The sequence below is a fragment of the Schistocerca piceifrons genome, chromosome 3, assembly GCF_021461385.2.
Source record: "Schistocerca piceifrons isolate TAMUIC-IGC-003096 chromosome 3, iqSchPice1.1, whole genome shotgun sequence".
Lineage (NCBI taxonomy): Eukaryota > Metazoa > Arthropoda > Insecta > Orthoptera > Acrididae > Schistocerca > Schistocerca piceifrons.
The window spans coordinates 535,740,632-535,768,417 of NC_060140.1; the positions used below are offsets into that span (position 1 = coordinate 535,740,632).

The 27,786-nt window shown below is 41.2% G+C and overlaps 1 protein-coding gene across 1 annotated transcript in view; it reads left to right on the plus strand.

The window, feature by feature from the left end:
* Window positions 1-27,786, plus strand: part of LOC124788804 (venom carboxylesterase-6-like) — a 49,847-nt gene that overhangs the window by 18,363 nt on the left and 3,698 nt on the right. Inside the window, exons 4-7 of the mRNA XM_047256086.1 lie at window positions 5,119-5,304; window positions 7,082-7,287; window positions 11,279-11,420; window positions 12,549-12,730. Of these exons, the coding sequence (XP_047112042.1) occupies window positions 5,119-5,304; window positions 7,082-7,287; window positions 11,279-11,420; window positions 12,549-12,730 (716 nt within the window). The remainder of the gene's footprint in view (window positions 1-5,118; window positions 5,305-7,081; window positions 7,288-11,278; window positions 11,421-12,548; window positions 12,731-27,786) is intronic.

The window sequence follows — 27,786 nt, forward strand, 5'->3', positions numbered from 1 at the left end:
GACGATCTCCAGCTCGGCGGCTAAGCAGTGGTGGGTGGTTGAGGAGTGGCTGATGTCTCCTGCGCTGTGGCGGCCGTGACCCACTATAGAAGCACTGTGGCCAATGCGCTGTGTCCCAGGACTGGGCAAGACGCGGAGACGGCTCTGTAGCTTATGTCTCAGGGCAGGTTGCTCTGATAAGAGATCCATTTGCGGATTCCTTACAGCATTCCAGACGGCACCTCAGTATTACAGATATGTGGTAGTAGTGCTGCAATTCCACGCAAGAATATTTCAGTACAAAAGCGACTAGGTATTTATAACTCACGGGCCTCACTTGCTTTGGCTTTGCTGTGCCTTGCAGCATGTATACTAAACACTTCTGCGTTTGCTTCCGCCTTCTTATGTTTAGGCGTTGCTGCCCAACTATTTCCGTACGTCGCCTGGATGGCTCGCCTCGCAACACGCTGTGGCTGTGTTGTATTTTGTAAGGCGTAACATCTACGCTCACCAGTGGCTGGCTCAGCTGTCATCTACTGCGTACTTTGCACGTTTCTAACAGAATACAGTCGGGGTAACTCCTTCACATTTGTGTGTGACATCCAAGAACAAGTAATGGACACACTGAAACATTCTGTGTCATCCCACACCACTGACTGGCCGCCGGATTAGGGAATTACCATACCATGCATAGCATGCCATTAACTCAACAACACAAATGGCTGCGATTGGAGTGGTGTTATGAAGGGGAAGCATGGACTACTGATGACTGCTATAACATTGTGTTCAACGGTCATTTGAAGTTCTGCACTACCTAGAATGACCATCATATGCTAGTATAGCGAGACCCTGGGGAGAGGTCCCATTCTTCCAGAGTGACACTACTGTTACTCCTGGTATTGTAGCGTGGGGAACTATCGAGTATGACTTTGGGCCAGAGCTGGTACTGGCTGATTACGTTTGGTTTGTGGGGCGCTCAACTGCGCGTTCATCAGCGTCCTGGTACTGACTGAGGGAACTCTGACAGCATAGCTGTACATCATGGACACTTTGCATCATCTTGTTTTACCTTTCGTATGTCACTAACGCGATGTCATCTTTCAATGAAAAACACTCGTCCATAGGAACATGTCTCTATGAACGGTCTTCGTGATGCCGAGGTACATCTGTGGCCGGCAAGATCCACTGATTTGTCCCCAATAGAACACACCTGGGAACAGTTTGGACGTCAACTCTGTCCCAGTGCCAGGATATCAGCTTCCAATTACAATAGTTTTGGGCCAGCTTACCTGAGATGTTTCCAGAATGAGATTTTCACTCTACAGGGGAGTGTGCGCTGATATGAAACTTCCTGGCAGATTAAAACTGTGTGCCGGACCGAGACTCGAACTCGGGACCTTTGCCTTTCGCGGGCAAGAGCTTGGGTAGCTCAGTTGGTAGAGCACTTGCCCGCGAAAGGCAAAGGTCCCGAGTTCGAGTCTCGGTCCGGTACACAGTTTTAATCTGCCAGGAAGTTTCTTACTTCAGATGACTATACAACGGCTGTATGATGCCCATGCCAACTGAATCGGTGTGTCAATGCAGATAAGTGAGAGTGCATCGTCATACTGATTCGTGTGCTCATACTGCCCAAGATCTTCAGAAATTTCATTAGGTTTTAGAATCAACAAAATAATGTTATATACCCCTTCATCCTGTGATATTTCATTTCCTTTTGTCCTCCTTTCTGGCTGCTTCACTTTTTTATCAGGAAATGTGTTTTCTGAATGTGTATGGAGCGTTAGTCGTGTGGAAGTCAAACGTGGGTGGTAATATTGTCATACAAGAACTCAATAGCAGGTTTTGAAATGTGGTGTTATAGAAGAATACTGAAGATTTGAGAGGTAGATCGAATAACTAATAAAGAGATACTGAATCGAGCTGGGAAGAAAAGAGCATTATGAAACAACTTGAGCTAAATGTGATACAACACACACAGATTCATCAAGGAACAGTAAATTTGCTAAGGGAGAGAAGTTTGTTCCGAGGTTAAAAATCTGTGTGGGTGATCAAGAACTGAATACGGTGATCACGTTTACATCTCCAAAATCTGTAGTAGGTATGAGGTGATGGGGAGACTTGTATGGGAAAAATTGTATGGAGAATGGCGTCACATTTATCTTCAGACCAACGACTACAACAAAATATGTTGGAATATTTTGACGATGCTGTGTACAGACTGACTAGCTGAAATATCAGTCGTGTCCGCTTATAAGTGAAGTCACCGCGTCTAGTCTTGTCTTAATGTGATTTGAGGCGAGGTACTTTATCTGGATTACCTCAACTAAATACTTAGATTTACGAATATTATGGTTGTAGAGATTGACATTTGGTACTAGTAGCATGGCAAGGTATTTTGCCTAGCGGTAGGTAGGACACAAAAATGATTCGGCAAACTGGTACATGTCCTTTAAAGATCTTATACAGATCGTATGGTTTAAGTAGTCTCGCTGCCGGATTATGACACGACTAGACTTCTTCGTAAACAGATCATGGTTTGACAAATTGTAAATGGTTGGTCCATCTTGAGTATCTGATAAATGCTGTCAATCGATGAAAAAGACGCTGTTTATGATAATCTGGCTGAAAATTTATTATAGTTATGAAAATGTTATATTTGTGTGTGGCCCAAAAGCACTACATGATTATTGTGTGGTTATATTTTTTTCTTTCTGAAAGCAGTTTGGAGCGTGGCAAAGTAAAATAGTAACGATGTACATAGGGGGAAGTGACAAGATAGGAGGAAGATCAGATTACCCTTGAGACACTATAAGGTCTGAGCAGAAACTCTTCAGTTTTTTATTTATTTATTTACTGTTCCGTGGGACCAAATTAAGGAGAAGTCTCCATGGTCATGCAACGAGTCAATACATGAAATTACAACATGATGGTAGAAACAGATAAAATGAAATATAAGTAACATATTCAGGCGACAATTCGTAAGTTTAAATAAGGAAAATCAACAATGTAACACTGGAATTTGCTTAATTTTTCAGCTCTTCCAGGAGCTCCTCGACAGAATAGATGGAGTGAGCCACGAGGAAACTCTTCAGTTTAGACTTAAAAGTGTTTGGGGTACTGCTAAGATTTTTGAGTTCTTGTGGTAGCTTATTGAAAATGGATGTAGCAGAACTCTGCACTCCTTTCTGCACAAGAGTCAAGGAGGAGCATTCCACATGCAGATTTGATTTCTGCGTAGTATTAACTGAGTGAAAGCTGCTAACTCTTGGGAATAAGCTAATATTGCTAACAACAAACGGCATTAAAGAAAATATATATTGTGAGGGCAATGTCAGAATTGGTTCAAATGGTTCAAATGGCTCTGAGCACTATGGGACTTAACTTCTGTGGTCATCAGTCCCCTAGAACTTAGAACTACTTAAACCTAACTAACCTAAAGACATCGCACACATCCATGCCCGAGGCCGGATTCGAACCTGCGACCGTAGCAGTCCCGCGGTTCCGGACTAATGTCAGATTTCCCATACTATTGAATAGGGGTCGACAAGAGGTTCTCGAACATACACCACACATAGCTCGAACAGCCCGTTTTTGAGCCAAAAATACGCTTTTTGAATCAGAAGAATTACCCCAAAAAATAATACCATATGACATAAGCGTATGAAAGTAAGCGAAGTAGACTACTTTTCGTGTTGAATTGTCACTTACTTCAGATACTGTCCTAATGGTAAATAAAGCAGCATTTAGTTTCGAACAAGATCCTGAACATGGGCTTTCCACAACAGCTTACTATCTATCCGAACGCCTAGGAACTTGAACTGTTCCGTCTCGCTTATAATATGCCCATTCTGTCTGATCAAAATATCGGTTCTTGTTGAATTGTGAGTTAGGAACCGTAAAAACTGAGTCTTACTGTGATTTAGCATCAAATTATTTTCCACAAGCCACGAACTTATTTCATTAAGCACATTATTTGATACTGTTTCAATATTACACACAAGATTATTCACTACCAAGCTGGTGTCATCAGCAAACAGAAATATTTTTGAATCACCTGCAATACTAGAAGGCATATCATTTATATAAATAAGAAACAGCAGTGGCCCCAGCACCGACCCTTGGGGAATGCCCCACTTAACAGTGCCACATTGGGACTGAACATCACTACCACTCTCAATATTGCGGAGAATTACCTTCTGCTTTCTGTTTGTAAAGTAAGCGGCGAACCAAGAGCCTGCTCTGTGACAGTTGTGGTTACGAGAGGGAAGTAATATTACAATTACAAGCAACTACCATTGTTTCGTACTAAGAGTTGCATAGGAATATATTGCTAGCAACTTTTTTTATATTCACATTGATAATGCTTTCCGGAAACTTGGATCCGCGGTGTCAAAGTATGTGAATTTTACATGTACTACGTTGCATTATATGTAGACGCCAACTGTATCTACAAGCTGTATGTTAAAAATATTTCGTTATAACTCTCGCTACATCTAGAGGATGATTAGTTTTCCTTAGAAGCCGCACGGTGCTGCTGGTCAGTTAGCCTTTGATACTTTGTAAAGTTCTTGAGTATCTTATCATTTTACAAGAGCTAGGACCCTTTCACGACTTTTACATTAGGAAATGTTGTACTATGTTGTTCTTGTTGTGTTTTTAGTCCGAAGACTGGTTTGATGCCTTTTCATGTCTTAATAACTGCTGTAATCTCTATCCTTCTGAATCTGCTTACTATATTCATCTCTTGGTCTCCCTCTATGACTTTTACCTCCCACACTTCCCTCCAGTACTAATCTGATCATCCACTGATGTCTCACAATGTGTCCTATCAACCCATTCTCTCTTTTTGTCACGTTGTGCCATAAATTTCTAGTCTTGCCAATTCTATTAAGTTTCTCCTCATTACCCATCTATATGTATATGTAGACATTTCTCGCTTTGTTTTGTATGCCGTGCACGATTAATTCAGATACTTTTGAACCGCAAATTAAAGATATTTTCCAAATGAATCATGAAAAATTGTCAATAAACAACTGCGATCTGTACATTTCACTGTAACATTTGGTGTCTACTTACAATGGTCGCTTGGTTCTTCTCTGAGTTGCTTTCTTATGTCATGGATGTCGTGTTCAATTATAGGTTTTCTGGGAACGGGAGACGCCGTCGCACCTGGCAACGCGGGACTCAAGGACCAGCAGCTGGCGATGGCCTGGGTGCAGAATAACATCGCCAGCTTTGGCGGCGACCCGCAGCGAGTCACGATTTTCGGACAAAGCGCCGGTTCCATGTGTACCTCAGTGCATTTCGTCTCACCCCTCTCGTCAGGTGAGAACTTGTGGCAGTGTTTATCTCCAACTTTACTTCACACGGTGACCCAGAGAGGACGCACCGTTTTCAGCAGTTCACAAAAACTTTATTCACACAGGTCGTCATGATTTACAAATGCAGACGTGTTAGTGAGACTTAGAAGTTTGATTCGATATGTGTTACTCACGTCGTAAAGATCGCATCACTCAGATGAGCACCGCCGTTATCGGAGCACTCATGTAGTTGAGCCATGAAGCTGCTACGAAACGTGTTTTCCAGTACAGCAACAGGGATACCGACGACTTCTTTACGGGTGTTGGTCTCTGGTACCTGGAAGCTTGCACTTCGATTTTAGAACACTTACGGTACTCCCAGAGGAAGAAATCTAGATTGGGGATGACCGTTATCGTTTTTTCAACGCCAGTTTATCCTGACCTCTGAAACCGCGAAAATAGCCAGTTTCTGAAATAACCGATTTTCAGTTTTTTCTTCCTATTACTTTTTTGTAGTAAACGTAGAAATCGAACAAAGACTGAAAAACTATGACTTCCTTCGTTTCGAAATACAGATAATCCAAATATTAAATGTAATATAGAGATAAAAGGAAAGAAAATAATCTGCCCAGGGTTCGTTGCTTCTCTCGAGGAGTGGTAAGTGTTGAACTACTACAAAAAATTATTGGTATTGTCCTGTTGATTGTAATTGTTTCAAACTACGCATATTACGAATAGGCAGTGCTAAAGGGTGAACACTGAGGTTGAGGAACTATTTTTCGTTCAAAAAAAAAAATGGTTCAAATGGCTCTGAGCACTATGGGACTTAACATCTGTGGTCATCAGTCCCCTAGAACTTAGAACTACTTAAACCTAACTAACCTAAGGACATCACACACATCCATGCCCGAGGCAGGATTCGAACCTGTGACCGTAGCAGTCGCGCGGTTCCGGACTGCGCGCCTAGAACCGCTAGACCACCGCGGCCGGCGAACTATTTTTCGTCTTAATTCGCCGGTTTTTAAGGGTTACGAGCTGATAAAGGCATATTATGTAAACACAGGCAGCCGATCACATACTTTGTATTTTTATTGTAAACTGTGAATGAATTGTTAAGATCTATGTGTGTATTTTGGAAGAATGGTTTTTCATTCGGGACAATTTTTAGTTTCTGATTTTCGTTTGTAAGTATGATGCAGAATTCGTCAATTGCAGTACGAAATTCAAATTTTATTGCTGTCGCTTTTATTCGCATTCCTTAGCAGTATTACTACGATGTTTCTCAATCCATACTAGTACTGTCCAAGGCGAAAATATCGGCATACGGAAGATTTGTATACTTTACTTCAGTTGACCTATATAGCTCAACCAAAGAATTGAATACTAGGACCCAAAGACGCGACAGACTTAACATTTTGTTCGAAATATGTATGTGCGTGCTGTATGTCTACCATCCGTTTTCTCTGTCCTGCATTCCTTTGTTTCTTAACATTCGTCTTCGCTGTTAAATCTGTGCAATACTTTATCTCTGGTAACTTCTGACGACATCGGTCAAAACCGACGGGTTGTATCCCATTCTTCAGTAAACTCGTGAAAAGGGAGATTTTCACATTTCTTCCTTGTCTGCCTAATGTACCCAGAAGTGCTTTCTAATTATTTAATAATGTCCTACAGACAGTGCCGCTAGGTGTTTAGATGAATAATACAGAAGCGAGGTGAATATGTCACGCCAGAGTACAATACCTATCATGCCTTTCTCCGCTCCAGCACTAAATTAAACTATGCAATACTTCATTTTTCAGGTCTGTTCTCACAAGCCATCCTTGAGAGTGGGACCGTTATAACGGAACATCCTCTGACAATCGCAGAAGCCCGGAACCATTCTTTCGGACTGGGTGCCGCCCTCGGCTACGAAACGGACGATTCGCAACAGCTGATCGACTTCCTACAGTCTGTGAGCGCTGAAGACCTCGTGCTGGTAGACGACTCACTCATCATGCCACACCAGGTATTCAGGAGCGCAGCCTCCTTGTTCTGTACTGCGGCTTCACTGCATGGCTCCCTATTCAAGAGCACACCGGTGGTCCCACGATCTTAGTTACAGTAGGTAGGAGTGTTAGTAGTGGGGGGAGGGAGGGGGTGCAGTGTATATGGTTTGAGATTTCACTAGAAACAGCTTTGGGTTTGGAATTAGAAAGGGTGTAAGACAGGGTGCAGTCTTTCGCCCCAACGGTTCAAACTCTGCATCGAAGAAGACGTGACGGAAACAAAAGGAAGGATCAAGTGTGGGATTAAAATTCAGGGTAAAAGGATAAGATTTACTGGTGGTAATGCTACTCTCAGTGAAAGTACAAAAGAATTACAGGCGCTGTTGTGTGGAATGAACAGTCTAACGAATAGAAAATATGGATTGAGAATAATCCGAAAGAGACAGAAGTAATGAGAAGTAGCAGATATGAGAATATCGAGAAACTTATCATGAAAACTGTTGACGACGAAGCAGACAAAGTTAAGGAATTCTGCTTCCTTGGAAACAAAATAATCCGTGGCGGAAGAAGTCTATTACTGTCAAACACAGGCTTCAATTCGAGCAAGAAATTTCTAAAAATGTACGTCATGAGATCATCATTTTATGGTAGTTAACCATGGACAGCGCCAAAACAGGAACAGACCAGAATCGAAGCGTTTGAGATGTGCTACAGAGGAATGTTGCGAGTTAAATAGAGTGATAAGCTGTGGGGGGGGTCTCAGCTGTATCGACGAAGAGAAGAACGTACGGAAAATACTCACGACAAGATGGGATGGGATAATGAGGACATGTGTTAAGACATAAGGGAATAACATCCATGGTACTAGAGGGAGCAGTAGAGGGTATAAACTGTGGGGGAACAGAGGATGGAATATATCCAACAAATAACTGAGGACGTACGGTATAAGCACTACTCTAAGATGAAGACGTTAGCGCAGCAGACGAATTTATCGCGGGCTGCATCAAATCAGTCAAAAGGCTGAAACTCAAAGAAAAACTCTTGGTTCAGTTGCTGCTAGTCAGTATATATTACACACTTTACTTCTTTACAGACTGATACTGAATACTTCTGTAGGTGCTGTGCGCCACAAAGAGATGTTGAGATATGTAAATTATTTAGTTCCTCGTGCATAGCTTATGATTTGGTGTTCAGATCATAATGTCATACGAGCTAAGAAGCATAGCTGATTATTGATTTGGTACAGTTTACGATTCTAATCTATTTTTAGAAAGCGTATATACTTTTTTTGAAGCGTTTGTGTTTTGATACATATAGACGTTTTTAGGAAAAAAATAAATTGTGAATAGGAATGACAACTGTTCGACTGCACGTGTATCTGACGTATGCATCTTAGTCCACGAACAAAAGCTTTAAAACGTCGTCAGAAATTGATCTGTGGCCTTTTTCTTTCAAATGAATACAAACTAAGTCATACTAAGAGAAATACATTTGTTTTCTGTTTTCACTGTATATTTCCCGATTTCTCCGTAATTCATTGTTCCTCCTGAAAAGTGACAAATCTTTGTGACATATCAAACAACAATAACTTAGTGCACCTAATATTCGATACTCTTTCAGAAAACATTAACATGATCAGTCGACTAATGCATACTTTTGATCTTTTCTACTATTATACAACGACGATGTGTTGCCAGGCAGCAGAAAGAAAAACAAAATCAAAGCGAGAACTCATTTATTTTTTGATTTAACATGTTCCGATTAGGGCCTTCAGGCCCTCTCCTACGTCGGACCAAGGTTTCACACATACAGTACCTTTTTCATATCATAGTTACATAAAATAGTTATTATTCTAATATAAACTAATAAAATGACTTGAGTTTCTATATAGACGAAGTAAGCTAGTTCTGGGGAATGCAGTTTTAAGAAGGCTGCACCATCTAAGCGTAGTAGGAAATAAGGAACAACTGGCCGGAAAGAAGGATGTAAAGGGCTAACGGGTTTCTACAGGGACAATGGTAGTCATTATTCCTGTTTCAGCAGATATGTCATTAATTGTCTTTTGAAACTGGAGATGTTATTGATTTCTCTAATACGTTGAGAAGGTCATTCCAGAGTTCATTTCCTGCAAGTGAAAACGACTGACAGAGTGGCTGGGTGATAGTGTGGGACAGAAAGGATTTTGCTCTGATGAGAACGGGTGCTCCTGCCATGTTTTCAGATAAGAACATGAAGGTCGAGGAGATATATGAGGGACAGTGTACGTTGATAAGACATTAGATGAGACAGAGCGTACGGCAGTCTCTGCGCTTTCCTGCTCGCAGCCAAGATGGCTGCGCATATGATGTTGAAGTATGATCAGAGGGCCACACATCACAGATGTATCGAACATAGGCGTTCACGACGTGTTCCAGGTACCGTGAGCTGTCCTGAGAAAGACGTCGCACAATAACATCGCTGTATTCAATAAATGAAAGCATAAATGTTTTCACAAGTTAATTTTTCTGTACGAGAAGAAAGAGTATTTTGTATTTTTGTAGGGCGTAGAGAGATGCTGATGCCATTTTACACACTGAAGTTACATGCGCAGACCAATTTAAATTTTCATCCGTTATCACTCTTACTCTATGGTGAGTGAGAGAAATTGGTATTTGTCCCATTTAGGATTAAAACTTTAACAACATAATTTGAGTCCAATACCGTAGTGTATACGGGCCAGTGTTGAAATTTTCGCTGTCTCCAAATTTGTCGGTTTCGCTCTTAGATGCCACTAGAGATCAACAACATAAATTGGTATCTGCAGTAGAACATAACTGACGACAGATCATTGACACATCAATGAGGCAATAGCGAGCCCTTGGGGAGTTCTGATACTGCCTGTCTCCAATGTAATTTTATGGCACCGAACACGGTGAGTGAGAGAGGTATGAGCGAAGCCATTGTACTACACTTGGCGAGAAACTTAGGCTTGGCTACTAAAATGTCGAAGTCGACAGAGTGAAAAGGCTTTGCTAAATCTGAGAAAGATATGCAGTCACCTCTTGTCCATCCATGGCGGGCTTCAGATGTGCTGTGATGTTTATGGAAACCTGATTGGCATTCGTCTGGTTAGTTTTTTGTAGTTGAGAAGTTTGTTAGAGGGGGGGGGGCACTATATATTCTCAGGCCTTGCGCAGTTCAGGAAGAATGTAAACATGTCAGTAATCAGAAGGTGCTGTGTCAACGTTCTTTTTTTATGGTAGTGGTTTACCTAGTCCTTCTTTCCAGACCTCATGGAGAATACCTGTGATTAAGGAGTATTCAAGATACATGTTATGGTGGGCATATGTGGGTCAATAATAAGCTTCATGATTTGGAATGCGATGCCACTGTGTCCGCTAGGTGCTGATCTGAAAAGCACAATGGCTTTGTTTTTGATGATACTGCAAATAGTATGCTTTTTATATAATTTTTCGTAGCTACAGACGTTTACCCCAACGAAGTAATCAATCATTCCCTGTTCCGTTTTCGCTTTAATTGCGATGGTAGGTAATGTGAAACACCGGTTCAATTCATCGGCTGCAACAACGGAATCAGCTACAGATTTAATTTTGCGTATGCCAAGACCACGCAGACCATGCTTGTGTTTAGCGTTTGTCATAGCCTGACTGACTGTTCCGTTTCTGCTTGTAACATGGTTTTCAGATGCAGGGCGTAGTTTTTATGCAGCCGTGGAACGTATCTGAGATTCATGAGCTATTTTAGTTAATCGTTAGCCATCGTGCAGACTTCTTTCTTCGTTTTCCATTCCTTGGGGAAAGGAGAAAGCTCATCGATCATCTGATTTCTTAAAATTCTGATGTGTAGTTGGATCCATGAAACAATCATTAAGGATGTGTTTTCTAGAGATGAAAATGAGGGTGTATATTATGAACAAAAATAAATATTTGTGGCTAAGCGCAGATTTGATACCTCATATATATCTTTTGCAACATTACATGTGTGAACTACAATTTGCGTTTCTGATTTCAGCCAATAATAGGCCTCTTATGGGGACCAACCATCGAGCCAGACTTGGAGGGTGCCGTCCTCTCTGAATCCTACATTCAGAGGCTTATCGACGGCCGTTTCAACAACGTCTCTGTCATGGCGGGCACAGTTTCTGATGAATCCGGTACGTATTCCGGGCCTGATTTATCGGAACTGATTAAGTTGACAATACTTGTGCTTTAATATGTAATAATCAGAGATTTAGAAGTAAAACTAGGATTGAAATGCCGGCCGCTGTGGCCGAGCGGTTCAAGGCGCTTCAGTCCGGAACCGCGGTGCTGCTACGGTCGCAGGTTCGAATCCTGCCTCAGGCTGGATGTGTGTGATGTCCTTAGGTTTGTTAGGTTTAAGTAAAGTTTAGGGGACTGATCACCTCAGCTGTTAAGTCCCATAGTGCTTAGAGCCATTTGAACCATTAGGATTGAAATACAATGCATCTATGACCATTCGTTGAGTTACTCTAAAGAATCGGAGGCAGTCCATCTACTTCACCGAGCGAGGTGGCGCAGTGGTTAACACACTGGACTCGCATTCGGGAGAACGACGGCCACCCTGATTTAGGTTTTCTCATGATTTCCCTAAGCCGCTTAGTGCAACGCCGGGATGGTTCCTTTGAAAGGGCTGGCCGACCTCCTTCCCCGTCCTTCCCTAATCCGCTGAGACCGATGACCTCTCTGTATGGTATGGTCTCCTCCCCCAGACAACACACTCACACACACACACACACACACACACACACACACACACACACAATGAATAACAAATTTCCACTCCATAAATGACAAAGGTTCTCTAGACAGATGTAAAATATGACACTTGCCCAGCTTGATTGGACAAATGGTAGGACAAAATCCATTCCCTTTATATTAGGGAACATCTCTATTCCATACAAATATCTCACTGTTTCAGGGCATCAACAAGCTAGATAAGACCTACTCACAGCTATTGTGGCCGAAGTACTAAAAAGAACTGACAGCTCATTGAGAGATGAAATAATTAATTCTTCACAATGTTCTTTATAATCTTTTTTTGATTACAGTACGGCAGATAAAAGCAGTATGAATTGGTGGCTGTTTTCTGAATTGTTTACATGTTTTCAGTAAATTAATGGTGTATAATAATATACTTTTTATATTTTTTAATGGATGTTGAAATTTATTTACCTTTCTTGTCTTAACAGTTTCGTACACTGATAACCTGTGCTGCGGTACACAATATTTATTTCTAAGTGATTACTTTTATTTTCTCACAGGAGACGAAATTATTCGGGATTCGGAAGCGATCGCCAGTATGAACGAAGACTTTGTGGCTGCGATAGGTCCCTTACTACATCTGCCTACCGTGGAACAGCAAACAGAGGCCGCTAAAAAATTGAGGGACTTCTACTTCGGCAACGACACCATTTCAACAGACAATCCAGACCCTCTGGTTTACGTGAGTGATTGCTTATTGCTAAAATAGTTCTTAGTTGTCTTGGTAACCTTTTCAGCGCAGATAAAAGTATCCGGACACCCAACCTGAGGGACTCATTGCGAAGCAGCTCGTTAATGAACACTTGTTCTCTGTCAGACTGAATGACATGAGAACACTGTGTAAGCAAAGAGAGTTTATCATATATTTGAAGAAATTCAAAGCTTCGTAGACAAATAAAAGCTCGTCGAAATAAAATTGAGCTTAAGGACTCCAGCACTAAATCGTCCAACGAATTAGAATGTGAAATGTAACTAACAACCTGGTAAATAATCGTAGAACGCTTTCATCTTATGTAAAGCCAGGAAACAAATCAAAATCCTTTATAGAACACTGAGTGATTCCACTAGAACCGAAATGAATTGTGTAACTAACGCCGAAATGAATTCAGCCATCATAAGTTATTTTACTGCGGAAAAACCTAACAGTGCCTCTCTTTTCAGTTGTCGTGTGAACGACCTGATGCACAGTGTCAGTATAGATTAGTGATCATGGTGTCATCATGTCGAAGATGATTACTAAAGTTACAAATCCGTCAAGGCGGCCAAGAGAGTGTTTAAGCTATAAAAAGCAGGTAAGCAGTTGCTGGCACTCCTTAGACAATGAATGGACATCCAGTGTGGTGGACGTAGAGTGATTAAGGACAAAGTTTAAAATGGTCGTATATGCCAAGAAGTGGATTAAGGATGGAAAGGACCCACCGTAGTATAATAATGAAATCCGGAAAATACTCAGGAAACATATTGTTGCACTTTCGGTTCAAACAAGAGCTCGTAAATGTTAACAGAATATAGGTAGCAGAAATTCGTGCGTCAGTAAGAAACGCAATACGCGAAGCATACAACAACTCACACCATCATAACTTAGAGAAAGAGCTTGCCTACAATCCGAGAAAGTTTTGGTTATACATAAAATCAGTAAACTGTTCTAAGTCTTCTGTCCAGTCACTCATCGACCAATCTGGAATGGCAACAGAAGCTGGTGAAAAGAAAGCTGAAAATTTGACGTTTAAGAAATCATTCACGGAAGAGGATTTTACATTCATTCCGTCGTTTGGCTGTCGTACAGACTCCACCAAGGTGGACGTAGAGACTGGCGTCCGTCGCAGTTACAGACCAGTATCCATAACATCGGTTTGCTCCAGATTTCTTGCACACATTCTGAGTTAGAATATGGAAATTTCCTTGAGATAGAAAAGCTTCATCACGGATTTAGAAGGCACCGCTTATGTGAAGCTAAGCTAGCCCTTTCCTCACACGGTATCCTGAAAACCGTGGAGGAAGGGCAATAGGCAGTTTCCATGTTCCTAGATTTTCGAAAGTTATTTGACACGGTGCCACGTTGCAGATTACTGGTGGAGGTCCGAGCATACCGTTTAAGTTCCCAGATATGCGATTGTGTCGAAGACATTTTATTAATGGAACCCAGTATGTCGTCCTCGATGCCTAGTGTACAGTGATACTCAAAAGTATCCGAACGACTTGAATTACATTTCGCCTGATTCGCATGCAACCGGCATAACGCAGCTGTCTAGCAGGTCCTCTAATCGCTCCTTGGTACAGTTGTCTGACTATTGAAAATGGTTCCAACAAGTCACCACTAGAAAACACTGCTCTGTATCGCAGTAACTCATGATGTAAAGTAATACCACGATGCTAAAAATATCAGGGAACACCTTATCACAGATAAGACTGTCCTTAAGCTTGTAAGCTCACATTTATTACAATAAAGGACATACCTGAAATGTTACCACTCTCATTATTACGACAGATAGGTAATGCACGTAGTAAGTTCGTCGTATTCATGATTTCCTCTTCAAAATAACATACGGTACTTATTATTCAACACAAAATGAAATTAAAAATTTAAGTTATCCACGAGCAGCTAGTTGAGAATATGTATGAACTTCAAATGACACGACGAACCGTCTCGTTCTGCTTATGGATTCAAACCCAGGTCAGGCTGACTAAGCAAAGATTTCGTGACTGACGCAAACTAACAGTCATTCCTGATTATGCATATAGAGAGTGATATACCTCGATTTTAGACAGTATCAGCAAATATCAACTTTAAATTACATAACACAAACATTTTTAACGGACGTGAATTCCTCCCCAGCATCTCTTGTCCCTGTTAACGAACTACGAGAGATGTTAAATATTGCTTCTTCACAAATAACTTACTTGAATTGCCGTGAGGTAAAGCTTTGTGTTGGACAGGGATTCGAACCCATAACCTAATCGGATTGATATCGAAATACAACCAACTGTGACATATCGGATAGCCTTGCCAGTAGCTAGATGTTTTAACTGAAATGACGAGAAGAAACATTAATGTTTTCCTTCCCAGGACTCCAACCCGGCACCTATCGCTTTTATATTCTAGAGAAAACGAACATTAAATATGGGTTTGTTGCACCAGCAGCGACATGTGAGCATATTTGAACTAGAAATAATATGACGAAGAGTTCAGTGCTCACTGGGAATAGAGATCCACACATATCGTTGTTGACTACACACAAAGAGACGTCAGCTACCGAATTTTTCTCCACCAGCAGCACGGAATAACATCTTGAACTTACAGTGATCTCGCAAATAGTTCTGTGTCCCACTAGGAGTCAAAAACGTCAGATATCGTTAGTGTCGACAACGAATGGAAAAACATTAAAAATCAAAATTATTATCCACCAGCAGATAGGTGTTCTCATTGTAGAGTTTGACAATACATAATGAAATCTTTAGTGCCTGGCTAGGATTCGAACCACACGTAATATCTGGAGATGTTGAGGAATCTGCAGTTTTGAACAAACAACAAATTGTAGCCGAGCTGCATTGCCACGAAGAGATCAAACTCCGCGTTAAGGGCGGTCTGAGTTGCATTCTCAGTTCAGAACCAATTTCATCGACATACAGAAGCTCAGATAAAAGATGGAATAAGTGTCCTGTGACTCTACATAGCGTTTGTTTCGTCACTAGAAATAAATAACTAGTATAAGAAAGGTTACTGGTGATAGAGTATCTACATGTCGCCACTCCAGACTTTATTGTGGTCCAACCTAAAGTCTACTTGGCAGAGAAGGAATATCATCCTTAATGTGAATTTCAGACCACACTGCCATTATATCTTCTTCACTTGGTGTAGTCAGAAGCGAATGGAATCTCTCTCTCCCTATCTAAAATCATTGACAGAAGTGGGAATCGAACCCAGACCATAGGTATAAGAACCTACCAGCAGTCCAACAGACCACCAAACCCTCTTTGCTGTGACTCATTTTTCTATTGTAACGCCGTTGCGCCACACTGGATGAGAGTTCTGACACACAGGCTCCCTGCAGTAAATTGCAGCATGTTCAGTAAATTCAGTTACTTGGTTGACCGAATCACCATTAACTAGCTGCCTCGGCTACCCAGTGCATACATTCGACTCTATTTTGTAATCACCGAAATAAAATCACGTAACTGCCACCTACACAGAAATGCCAACAGTGTAGGATGCAGAAATTTAAATAGGAAGTGTTCCTATTCTATTGCGCTATCTGTTTGGAAAAAACGCCGTGGAGCGCAAAAGAAAAGCTGTAACTGTTTCTCTCATTGTCAGAAGTCTAGACCCGGCCATTTGCATTATCTCGCAGTGCTGTGTTATGCAGAAGTTCTGGAGGAATTGTTGTTCAGCTCTGGAGCTGTTGGAGCTATGTGTCAGCTAGTAGCGTAATGGTAATTGTCGTGCACCATATATAAGATGTCGACAGTTCGAATACATTTACTACCTAACTTTTTTAAAACGCAATTCTGCTGTCTGCTGAAGTTAGCAATCTAATGGGACTTTGAATATAATTCCCTTCTCTCCTCAACCCAAAATAGTCGCATGTGGAAAAAGGGCTAACTTCTGTGACATTTTGTTCTTTTCAGGCTTAATAGACAGCCAGGCAGCAGATGCATGTCGAAACTTTTGTATTATGTATGGGAAGAGCGCATCGTGCCCAAATACGTCAGAAAAGTATGTCCTACATTAGCTGTTGTGTGGTAGGGGCATTTTATTCTTCTTCAAACATTTTTTGACAGCTTTAACTCAGAATAAGTTTTCTACATGCATGTAATCAATAAACTGCATGTGCAGCATCAGACTGTTATAGATAACATCAGAGAATTCGCATATATCGTTGATGATTAATTTCGCTCTCATGTTTACTATTGTTTCAACAACACTAAAGGAAATCTTACGAAAACTGTGCACCGTATTATAAGAAATGAAATGAAACTACCCACGATAATCTTACGACGAAAGCCTGTTTTAATAAAACTGAGTATCTGTACACAAGCATGCCTCTATCGACACGAATTAGTAAAATACTACTCACTTAGATTTTGATTGGGTCTGTGTTTAATTGGTATGCTGTGTCATACTCAAGAGGTATGCAAATGTGGCATTTCATAAATATAGTTATGTATTTCTAGAGACCCAAAATTTGCTTGTCAGCAGCGGAAAGAAGCGTTACCTGTTGTGCAGCATTGTAAATTTTTCACAATTGCACTATGAGCCGAAAGTATTTTCTTGCGATTTCCTTATTGATGTTTGATCTGACTGCTTGTAGCTCTTCCACAGAAGGGGTAAAATCGTTAAAGTCAGTGAGACTGGAACTGCGTACCATTACTGACGCTTTTTTACATGTCATGCACGTTACCACAGAGCTGGCGAACAGGTATGTGTGTGAGCTTCCTCTTACGAAGCCAACAGTGGGTAGAACTCGTAAACCGCTATTTAAAGGACGAGATTAGTTGCGATTTCCACTTGCAACGGCTTTCCTGGGCTGAAAACCGTAAGTTTTACTCATTGGAAATGACAGGTAAAATCAAATGAAGTTTGAGGCTTAACTCCGTGCACACAAGGAAGTAACTCGTCGATCACAGAGTTGCCAAACATACGTTGCTTTGTTGTCAAATCTCACTTACAATACCAGCAGGAAGAAGACGAACCGATGTGATCCTACAGCGGGCTGCGAAGTGACCATAGCTGGTGTCTCCAAGTCGCAGCTACAGGGTGTTTCAAAAATGGACGGTGTATTTGAAACGGCAATAAAAACTAAACGAGCATCGATAGAAATACACCGTTTGTTGCAATATGCTTGGGACAACAGTACATTTTCAGGCAGACAAACTTTCGAAATTACAGTAGTTACAATTTTCAACAACAGATGGCGCTGCGGTCCGGGAAACTCTATAGTACGATATTTTCCACATATCCACCATACGTAGCAATAATATGGCGTAGTCTCTGAATGAAATACCCGAAACCTTTGACAACGTGTCTGGCGGAATGGCTTCACATGCAGATGAGATGTACTGCTTCAGCTGCTCAATTGTTTCTGGATTCTGGCGGTACACCTGGTCTTTCAAGTGTCCCCACAGAAAGAAGTCACAGGGGTTCATGTCTGGCGAATAGGGAGGCCAATCTACGCCGCCTCCTGTATGTTTCGGATAGCCCAAAGCAATCACACGATCATCGAAATATTCATTCAGGAAATTAAAGACGTCGGCCGTGCGATGTGGCCGGGCACCATCTTGCATAAACCACGAGGTGTTCGCAGTGTCGTCTAAGGCAGTTTGTACCGCCACAAAATCACGAAGAATGTCCAGATAGCGTGAAGCAGTAATCGTTTCGGATCTGAAAAATGGGCCAATGATTCCTTTGGAAGAAATGGCGGCCCAGACCAGTACTTTCTGAGGATGCAGGGACGATGGGACTGCAACATGGGGCTTTTCGGTTCCCCATATGCGCCAGTTCTGTTTATTGACGAAGCCGTCCAGGTAAAAATAAGCTTCGTCAGTAAACCAAATGCTGCCCACATGCATATCGCCGTCATCAATCCTGTGCACTATATCGTTAGCGAATGTCTCTCGTGCAGCAATGGTAGCGGCGCTGAGGGGTTGCCGCGTTTGAATTTTGTATGGATAGAGGTGTAAACTCTGGCGCATGAGACGATACGTGGACGTTGGCGTCATTTGGACCGCAGCTGCAACACGGCGAACGGAAACCCGAGGCCGCTGTTGGATCACCTGCTGCACTAGCTGCGTGTTGCCCTCTGTGGTTGCCGTACGCGGTCGCCCTACCTTTCCAGCACGTTCATGCATCACGTTCCCAGTCCGTTGAAATTTTTCAAACAGATCCTTTATTGTATCGCTTTTCGGTCCTTTGGTTACATTAAACCTCCGCTGAAAACTTCGTCTTGTTGCAACAACACTGTGTTCTAGGCGGTGGAATTCCAACACCAGAAAAATCCTCTGTTCTAAGGAATAAACCATGTTGTCTACAGCACACTTGCACGTTGTGAACAGCACACGCTTACAGCAGAAAGACGACGTACAGAATGGCGCACCCACAGACTGCGTTGTCTTCTATACCTTTCACATCACTTGCAGCGCCATCTGTTGTTGAAAATTGTAACTACTGTAATTTCGAAAGTTTGTCCGCCTGAAAATGTACTGTTGTCCCAAGCATATTGCAACAAACGGTGTATTTCTATCGCTGCTCGTTTAGTTTTTATTGCCGTTTCAAATATACCGGTCATTTTTGAAACACCCTGTACTATGGCCTGGAATACGTAATGCGACTGATTCGCATTTCTGCAACTAGGTTTAGGGACTGGAGCGTAGTTACTAAACTTACTCAGAATTGACTGCAAACTAAGCATCATAAATAACTCCCATAGTTGTTTTTATATTTCTTTCGCAAGTGTACTCAAAACTAAGAAACTCATTCACAGGCTTTTTCGTGATTCGCCGATAGTCGAGCACAATAAACAAATAAAAAAAAATGTGTGTGTGTGTGTGTGTGTGTGTGTGTGTGTGTGTGTGTGTGTGACAGAGGGAGAGAGAGAGAGTGAGAGTGAGTGAGAGAGAGAGAGAGAGAGAGAGAGAGAGAGAGAGAGAGAGAGCGTGTGTAAAAAAATTGTTGTAAAGAAATTGAATCAGGATATGTAAAGAAATCTTTCATTTAAAATGATACGTTCCACATCATTACAAAATGTCATATTCATGATATATGGAACAAGAATTAATCTAATCTAATCTAATCACATCATATTGATGACTAGCCATGAAGAGTCATGAATTACCGAATTTTTTGCCGATACCAGTAACCAAATCTAAACTTGAAAATAAAAGACGACAATTTTTGTAATAAACCAGGACCCCTATCAAGACCCTTTCGTCCCTGTTAGCTAACCACGAAAGATGTCTGATATAGCTCCATTCTGAAGTAACAAAGTGTGCATGTATTTAAAGATGAAGTGCAAGATGTGAGGTTCTGTGACGGAGAAACGAACCCAGCACGTAATCGGATTGTTAACTAAGAAAAATCAAATGTTACGTATCGGTGTTTCTTACGAGCTGCTAGGTGTTTGAATCTAAAATAAGGATACAAAGTTTGTGCCTAAGCGACAATCGAACTGCACACCTACCGTGCATCCACGAATATAGCTTATGTATCAGTTGCTTACTCACCAACAGTAAGATGTGTGCGTGTTTGACCAGAAATAACGACACCTTAGTCGCAGACCATAACTTCTAGCTCAGAGTGACACCAGCGACTAAGTGTAAGGTCAATGAATCGGATACGAGTTTTGCAACTGTGAAATACTTTCCTACATTATAGAAGCGAATATTAAATTTGAACTAATATTGCGAAAATCTTGTGCTTGGATAGCTTAGAATGAAAATCTTTCTGTTTATTTCAAAGGAAAACAATTCATTTTCTAAAACATTGTTATACACAACTTGAAACAGGCCATGTCGATCAAATCATATGGAAGAACTGACAGCGACGTATTCGGAAGGCAGTATGATCTCTTGCCTTTTGGTTTGGCAGTACTCGACAGCCATTTCTAGGTACAACTAAATGAAGAAAGGCAGTGCGTTTTTGTTATCAAGTATCGTCTTCATCAATTACTTTAGCTTTAATGTAATCTACGAATAATTGCTGATGTTTGATATTAACATGAAAAGGATTCCGTAGACAGGGTAAGAACCTGTTGTTGGGAAACTACTTCTATATTGACCAAAAGGCATTAAATGATCTTCAAGCACGTGTGTTCCAGCAGCGGTATGAATAAAATGATGGTAATAATGACGGTAATAATCGAATTATCCGGTAACTTCACAGTGGATTTTCTCGAACTAAGGAATTTGCTCAATTTGTGAAAATTCAAAATGGCTTTACTTGCAGCCTATGATGCCTAAAAGAGTCTTTAGATCCTGCTGATATGAGAATAGCATAATCTCCACATCAGAAGCTTACTTCTACTTAACCATATAATAGACTCGCATTTTTTCTACCGTGACTAATTTTGTAAGCTAAGCACATAAACCGTTTCAGCACTCTTGAGGCTGGGAAATGTGGTCACAATGGTCTGGTGGAACGAATTATCACAGGTGCACTGCGTGGGTTCAGGAATTTACTTTTAAGAGGCAGAAACAGATTTATTTTACCTCTGGTAACCTCAAGAGAATGACGTTATAATCCATAATCCGCTTTAAACATCACGTTCCTTCATAACCAACTGGGCAGAGCCGGTTTACGTTGAGAAATGACATAGCGGACGTCATAACAAACAGAAATACAGTCGCCAGTAAACTCACTTACATTAGAAAATTTTATTTTATTTGATGAACCAACAGCCATTTAAAGGAACAGGTCTCTTATTTTACCTGTACTTGATTGAACTAGAGACGTTGAAAAATTTGGTGCTGGACTGTGAGTCGAATTCGTATCTCCTCTTTCGAGGATCTGAGTCTCTCAGAACAGTACAGTTCAATCATTTCGTTCCTTTTCCCAAGGCTGCAATCTTCTCTAGGTCTCCTCCAAAGGATCCAGTACAAAAATATTCATAATTTCATTTGAAGCCCTATCAAGTGCACACCCACCTGCTAGTGAAAATTAACGTGCATTTTTAATGTCTGTTCATGTGTTGCCAACAATCGCGATAGGTGTCGTCATTTCTGGTCAAACACGCACACATCTTACTGTTGGTGAGTAAGCAACTGATATTTAAGCTGTATTCGTGGATGCACCGTAGGTGTGGAGTTCGATTGTCGCTTAGGCACAAACTTTGTATCCTTATTTTAGATTCAAACACCTAGCAGCTAGTAAGAAACACCGATACATAACATTTGATTTTTCTTAGTTAACAATCCGATTACGTGTTGGGTTCGTATCTCCGTCACAGAACTTCACATCTTGCACTTCATCTTTAAATGCATGCACACTTTGTTACTTCAGAATGGAGGTATATCAGACGTCTTTCGTAATTAGCTAACAGGGACGAAAGGGTCTTGATAGGGGTCCCGGTTTATTACAAAAATTGTCGTCTTTTATTTTCAAGTTTAGATTTGGTTACTGGTATTGACAAAAATTTCGGTAATTCATGACTCTTCATGGCTAGTCATCAATATGATAGATTAGATTAGATTAATTCTTGTTCCATATATCATGATTATGACATTTTGTAATGATGTGGAACGTGTCATTTTAAATGAAAGATTTCTTTACATATCCTGATTCAATTTCTCTCTCTCACTCTCTCACAGACACACACACACACACACACACACACACACACACACACACACACACACACACACATTTTTTGTTTGTTTGTTGTGCTCGACTATCGGCGAGGCACGAAAACGCCTGTAAATAAGTTTCTTAGTTTTGAGTACACTTGCGAAAGTAATATAAAAACAACTATGAGAGTTACAGATTTATGATGCTTAGTTTGCAGTCCATTCTGAGTAAGTTTAGTAACTACGCTCCAGTCGCTAAACCTACTTGCAAAAATGCGAATCAGTCGCATTACGTATTCCAGGCGGTAGCAGCTACGGCTTGGAGACACCAGCTATGGTCATTTCACAGCCCGCTGTAGGATCACATCAGTTCGTCTTCTTCCTGCTGGTACTGTAAGTGAGATTTGGCAACAAGGCAACGTATGTTTGGCAACTCTGTGATGGACGAGTTACTTCCTTGTGTGCACGGAATTAAGCCTCAACGTTCACTTGATTTTACCTGTCATTTCCATTGAAGAATCTCAGTTATTATCGCTTGAGGTGTAACAAAAGACTGTAAACTTACGGTTTTCAGCCCAGGAAAGTCGTTGCAGGTGGAAATCGCAACTAGTCTCGTCCTTTAAATAGCGGTTTACGAGTTCTAGCCACTATTGGCCTCGTAAGAGGAAGCTCACACACATACCTGTTCGCCAGCTCTGTGGTAACGTGCATGACATGTAAAAAAGCGTCAGTAATGGTACGCAGTTCCAGTCTCACTGACTTTAACGATTTTACCCCTTCTGTGGAAGAGCTACAAGCAGTCAGATCAAACATCAATAAGGAAATCGCAAGAAAATACTTTCTGCTCATAGTGTAATGGTGAAAAATTTACAATGCTGTACAACACGTAACGCCTCTTTCCGCTGCTGACAAGCAAATTTTGGGTATCTAGAAATACATAACTATATTTATGAAACGCCACATTTGCATACCTCTTGAGTATGACACAGCATACCAATTAAACACAGGCCCAATCAAAATCTAAGTGAGTAGTATTTTACTAATTCGTGTCGATAGAGGCATGCTTGTGTACAGATACTCAGTTTTATTAAAACAGACTTTCGTCGTAAGGTTATCGCGGGTAGTTTCATTTCATTTCTTATAATACGGTGCACAGTATTCGTAAGATTTCCTTTAGTGTTGTTGAAACAATAGTACATCAGAGCGAAATTAATCATCAACGATATATGCGAATTCTCTGATGTTATCTATAACAGTCTGATGCTGCACATGCAGTTTATTGATTACATGCATATAGAAAACTTATTCTGAGTTAAAGCTGTCACACAATGTTTGAAGAAGAATAAAATGCCCCTACTACACAACAGCTAATGTAGAACATACTTTTCTGACATATTTGGGCATGATGCACTCTCCCCATAAATAATACAAAAGTTTCGAGATGCATCTGCTGCCTGGCTGTCTATTAAACCTCAAAAGAACAAAATGTCACAGAAGTTAGCCCTTTTTCCACATGCGACTATTTTGGGTTGAGGAGAGAAGGGAATTATATTCAAAGTCCCATTAGATTGCTAACTTCAGCAGACAGCAGAATTGCGTTTTAAAAAAGTTAGGCAGTAAATGTATTCGAACTGTCGACATCTTATATATGGTGCACGACAATTACCATTACGCTACTAGCTGACACATAGCTCCAACAGCTCCAGAGCTGAACAACAATTCCTCCAGAACTTCTGCATAACACAGCACTGCGAGATAATGCAAATGGCCGGGTCTAGACTTCTGACAATGAGAGAAACAGTTACAGCTTTTCTTTTGCGCTCCACGGCGTTTTTTCCAAACAGATAGCGCAATAGAATAGGAACACTTCCTATTTAAATTTCTGCATCCTACACTGTTGGCATTTCTGTGTAGGTGGCAGTTACGTGATTTTATTTCGGTGATTACAAAATAGAGTCGAATGTATGCACTGGGTAGCCGAGGCAGCTAGTTAATGGTGATTCGGTCAACCAAGTAACTGAATTTACTGAACATGCTGCAATTTACTGCAGGGAGCCTGTGTGTCAGAACTCTCATCCAGTGTGGCGCAACGGCGTTACAATAGAAAAATGAGTCACAGCAAAGAGGGTTTGGTGGTCTGTTGGACTGCTGGTAGGTTCTTATACCTATGGTCTGGCTCCGATTCCCACTTCTGTCAATGATTTTAGATAGGGAGAGAGAGATTCCATTCGCTTCTGACTACACCAAGTGAAGAAGATATAATGGCAGTGTGGTCTGAAATTCACATTAAGGATGATATTCCTTCTCTGCCAAGTAGACTTTAGGTTGGACCACAATAAAGTCTGGAGTGGCGACATGTAGATACTCTATCACCAGTAACCTTTCTTATACTAGTTATTTATTTCTAGTGACGAAACAAACGCTATGTAGAGTCACAGGACACTTATTCCATCTTTTATCTGAGCTTCTGTATGTCGATGAAATTGGTTCTGAACTGAGAATGCAACTCAGACCGCCCTTAACGCGGAGTTTGATCTCTTCGTGGCAATGCAGCTCGGCTACAATTTGTTGTTTGTTCAAAACTGCAGATTCCTCAACATCTCCACATATTACGTGTGAATGGGTTCGAATCCTGGCCTGGCACTAAAGATCTCATTATGTATTACCAAAATCTAGCAGGAGAACACCTTTCTGCTGGTGGATAATAATTTTGATTTTTAATGTTTTTTCATTCGTTGTCGACACTAACGATATCTGACGTTTTTGACTCCTAGTGGGACACAGAACTATTTGCGAGATCACTGTAAGTTCCGTGCTGCTGGTGCAGAAAAATTCGGTAGCTGATGTCTCTTTGTGTGTAGTCAACAACGATATGTGTGGAGCTCTATTCCCAGTGAGCACTGAACTCATCGTCATATTATTTCTAGTTCAAACATGCTCACATGTCGCTGCTGGTGCAACAAACCCGTATTTAACGTTCGTTTTCTCTAGAATATAAAAGCGATAGGTGCTGGGTTGGAGTCCTGGGAAGGAAAACATTAATGTTACTTCTCGTCATTTCAGTTAAAACATCTAGCTACTGGCAAGGAAATCCGATATGTCACAGTTGGTTGTGTTTCCATATCAATCCGATTAGGTTATGGGTTCGAATCCCTGTCCAACACAAAGCTTTACCTCACGGCAATTCAAGTAAGTTATTTGTGAAGAAGCAATATTTAACATCTCTCGTAGTTCGTTAACAGGGACAAGAGATGCTGGGGAGGAATTCACGTCCGTTAAAAATGTTTGTGTTATGTAATTTAAAGTTGATATTTGCTGATACTGTCTAAAATCGAGGTATATCACTCTCTATATGCCTAATCAGGAATGACTGTTAGTTTGCGTCAGTCACGAAATCTTTGCTTAGTCAGCCTGACCTGGGTTTGAATCCATAAGCAGAACGAGACGGTTCGTCGTGTCATTTGAAGTTCATACATATTCTCAACTAGCTGCTCGTGGATAACTTAAATTTTTAATTTCATTTTGTGTTGAATAATAAGTACTGTATGTTACTTTGAAGAGGAAATCATGAATACGACGAACTTACTACGTGCATTACCTATCTGTCGTAATAATGAGAGTGGTAACATTTCAGGTATGTCCTTTATTGTAATAAATGTGAGCTTACAAGCTTAAGGACAGTCTTATATGTGATAAGGTGTTCCCTGATATTTGTAGCATCGTGGTATTACTTTACATCATGAGTTACTGCGATACAGAGCAGTATTTTCTAGTGGTGACTTGTTGGAACCATTTTCAATAGTCAAACCACTGTACCAAGGAGCGATTAGAGGACCTGCTAGACAGCTGCGTTATGCCGGTTGCATGCGAATCAGGCGAAATGCAGTTCAGGTCGTTCGGGTACTTTTGAGTATCACTGTACATCAGAGACGAGGGAATCGTCATTGGTGCCCCAGAGAAGGATGATAGTGTGTATTCTCTATACACAAAAATGACTTGATGGATAGGGAGAGCAGCAATTTACGCCTGTTTGCTGATGACGCTTTGATGTACGGGAAGGTGTCGTCGTTGAGTGACTGTTGATGTATACAAGTCGACTTACATAACATTTCTAAATGTGGAAGAATGTGAGTTATTGTGGATGAGAAGGAAGAGCAGTTCCGTAATGTACGAATACAGAACACGTCGATTAGATATCTATTGATAACTTTGCAAGGCGATGTGAAATGGAAGTAACATGTCAGGTTGGCAGAAAGGAAGGCGAATGTTCGTCTTCGATTATTGTGAGAATTGTGCGAAAGCGTAGCTCATTCAAAAAAGAGATGGCCCATAGAACGTAAGTGTGACCCATTTTTGACTAATGTTCGCATGATTGGAATCCCGAGATCGCATTAAAGCAAGACATCGAAGCAGCACAGAGGTAGACAGCTGTATTAGTTATCAGTAGGTTCGATCAGCGTAAAACAATTACGGAGACGTTTCATGAACTCAAATGGGAATCCCTGGAGGGTAGACGATGCTTTTTCCGCAAATCACTACTGCGCAAATTTGCAGAAACGAGATTTGAGGCCGACGGCACAACGGTTCTATTCCCGCCAACGTTCATTTCGTGTAAGGATCATGAAGATAAGATGCGAAAATTAGTGTTCGTACAAAGGCCTTTAGACAGTCGCTTCTCCCCCGCTCTGTTTGCGAGCGGAGCAGGGGAGGAAACGACTAGTGGTGGTACAGAGTACCCTCCGCTATGCTCCGTACGGTAGTTTGCGAACTATATGTGTAGATGTAGACGATGTAACAGATATTAAAGTAAGTGATGGTGGAAAATAAAATCAAGCAAAGTAGCTTAACTGAGGGAAGGAACAGTGGTGTGCAAAACTTAAATACGGAAGCAACTTTCGGATGATGCGTCACCGCCAACGTCGTTGTGACACTGTACTCCGTCCCTTGTGCGTCTTCTCAGGGGTTCCTTTAGCCCTGAACACTTCGGGATGACAATGCGTTACCGCATCGAACAACGCAGGAAGAGGAGTTCCTGGAACGAGAAGACATACAGCGAATGGACAGGCTTGCCCGTGCCCTTGACTTACGTCCCGTCGAGCTCGTGTAGTATGAGTTGAGGAGATGCACTTCATCAACGTACACATCACCAAAGATCCTCCACGTTGTCAGCTGCGCTGGTGGAAGAATCGAACGCCCTACCACAAGAACTCTATACCAACCTTGTGCCCAGGATGGGAGCACACTGCACGGTACACAACGCCTTCCTTGGCGATCACACGCCCTGTTAAGAACCATGTCCTGCCGTTCGTAATATCTAGGGGACCATATGAATAACAGTGACTATTTTTTGTCTTCGAATAAATGAGTAATTTCGTTTCGACTAATTGCATATTTCTTTTAGTTATCTTCTGTACTATACTATACTATACTACACGGTAGCAGTTGTTTCTCTCAAAGTTTCAT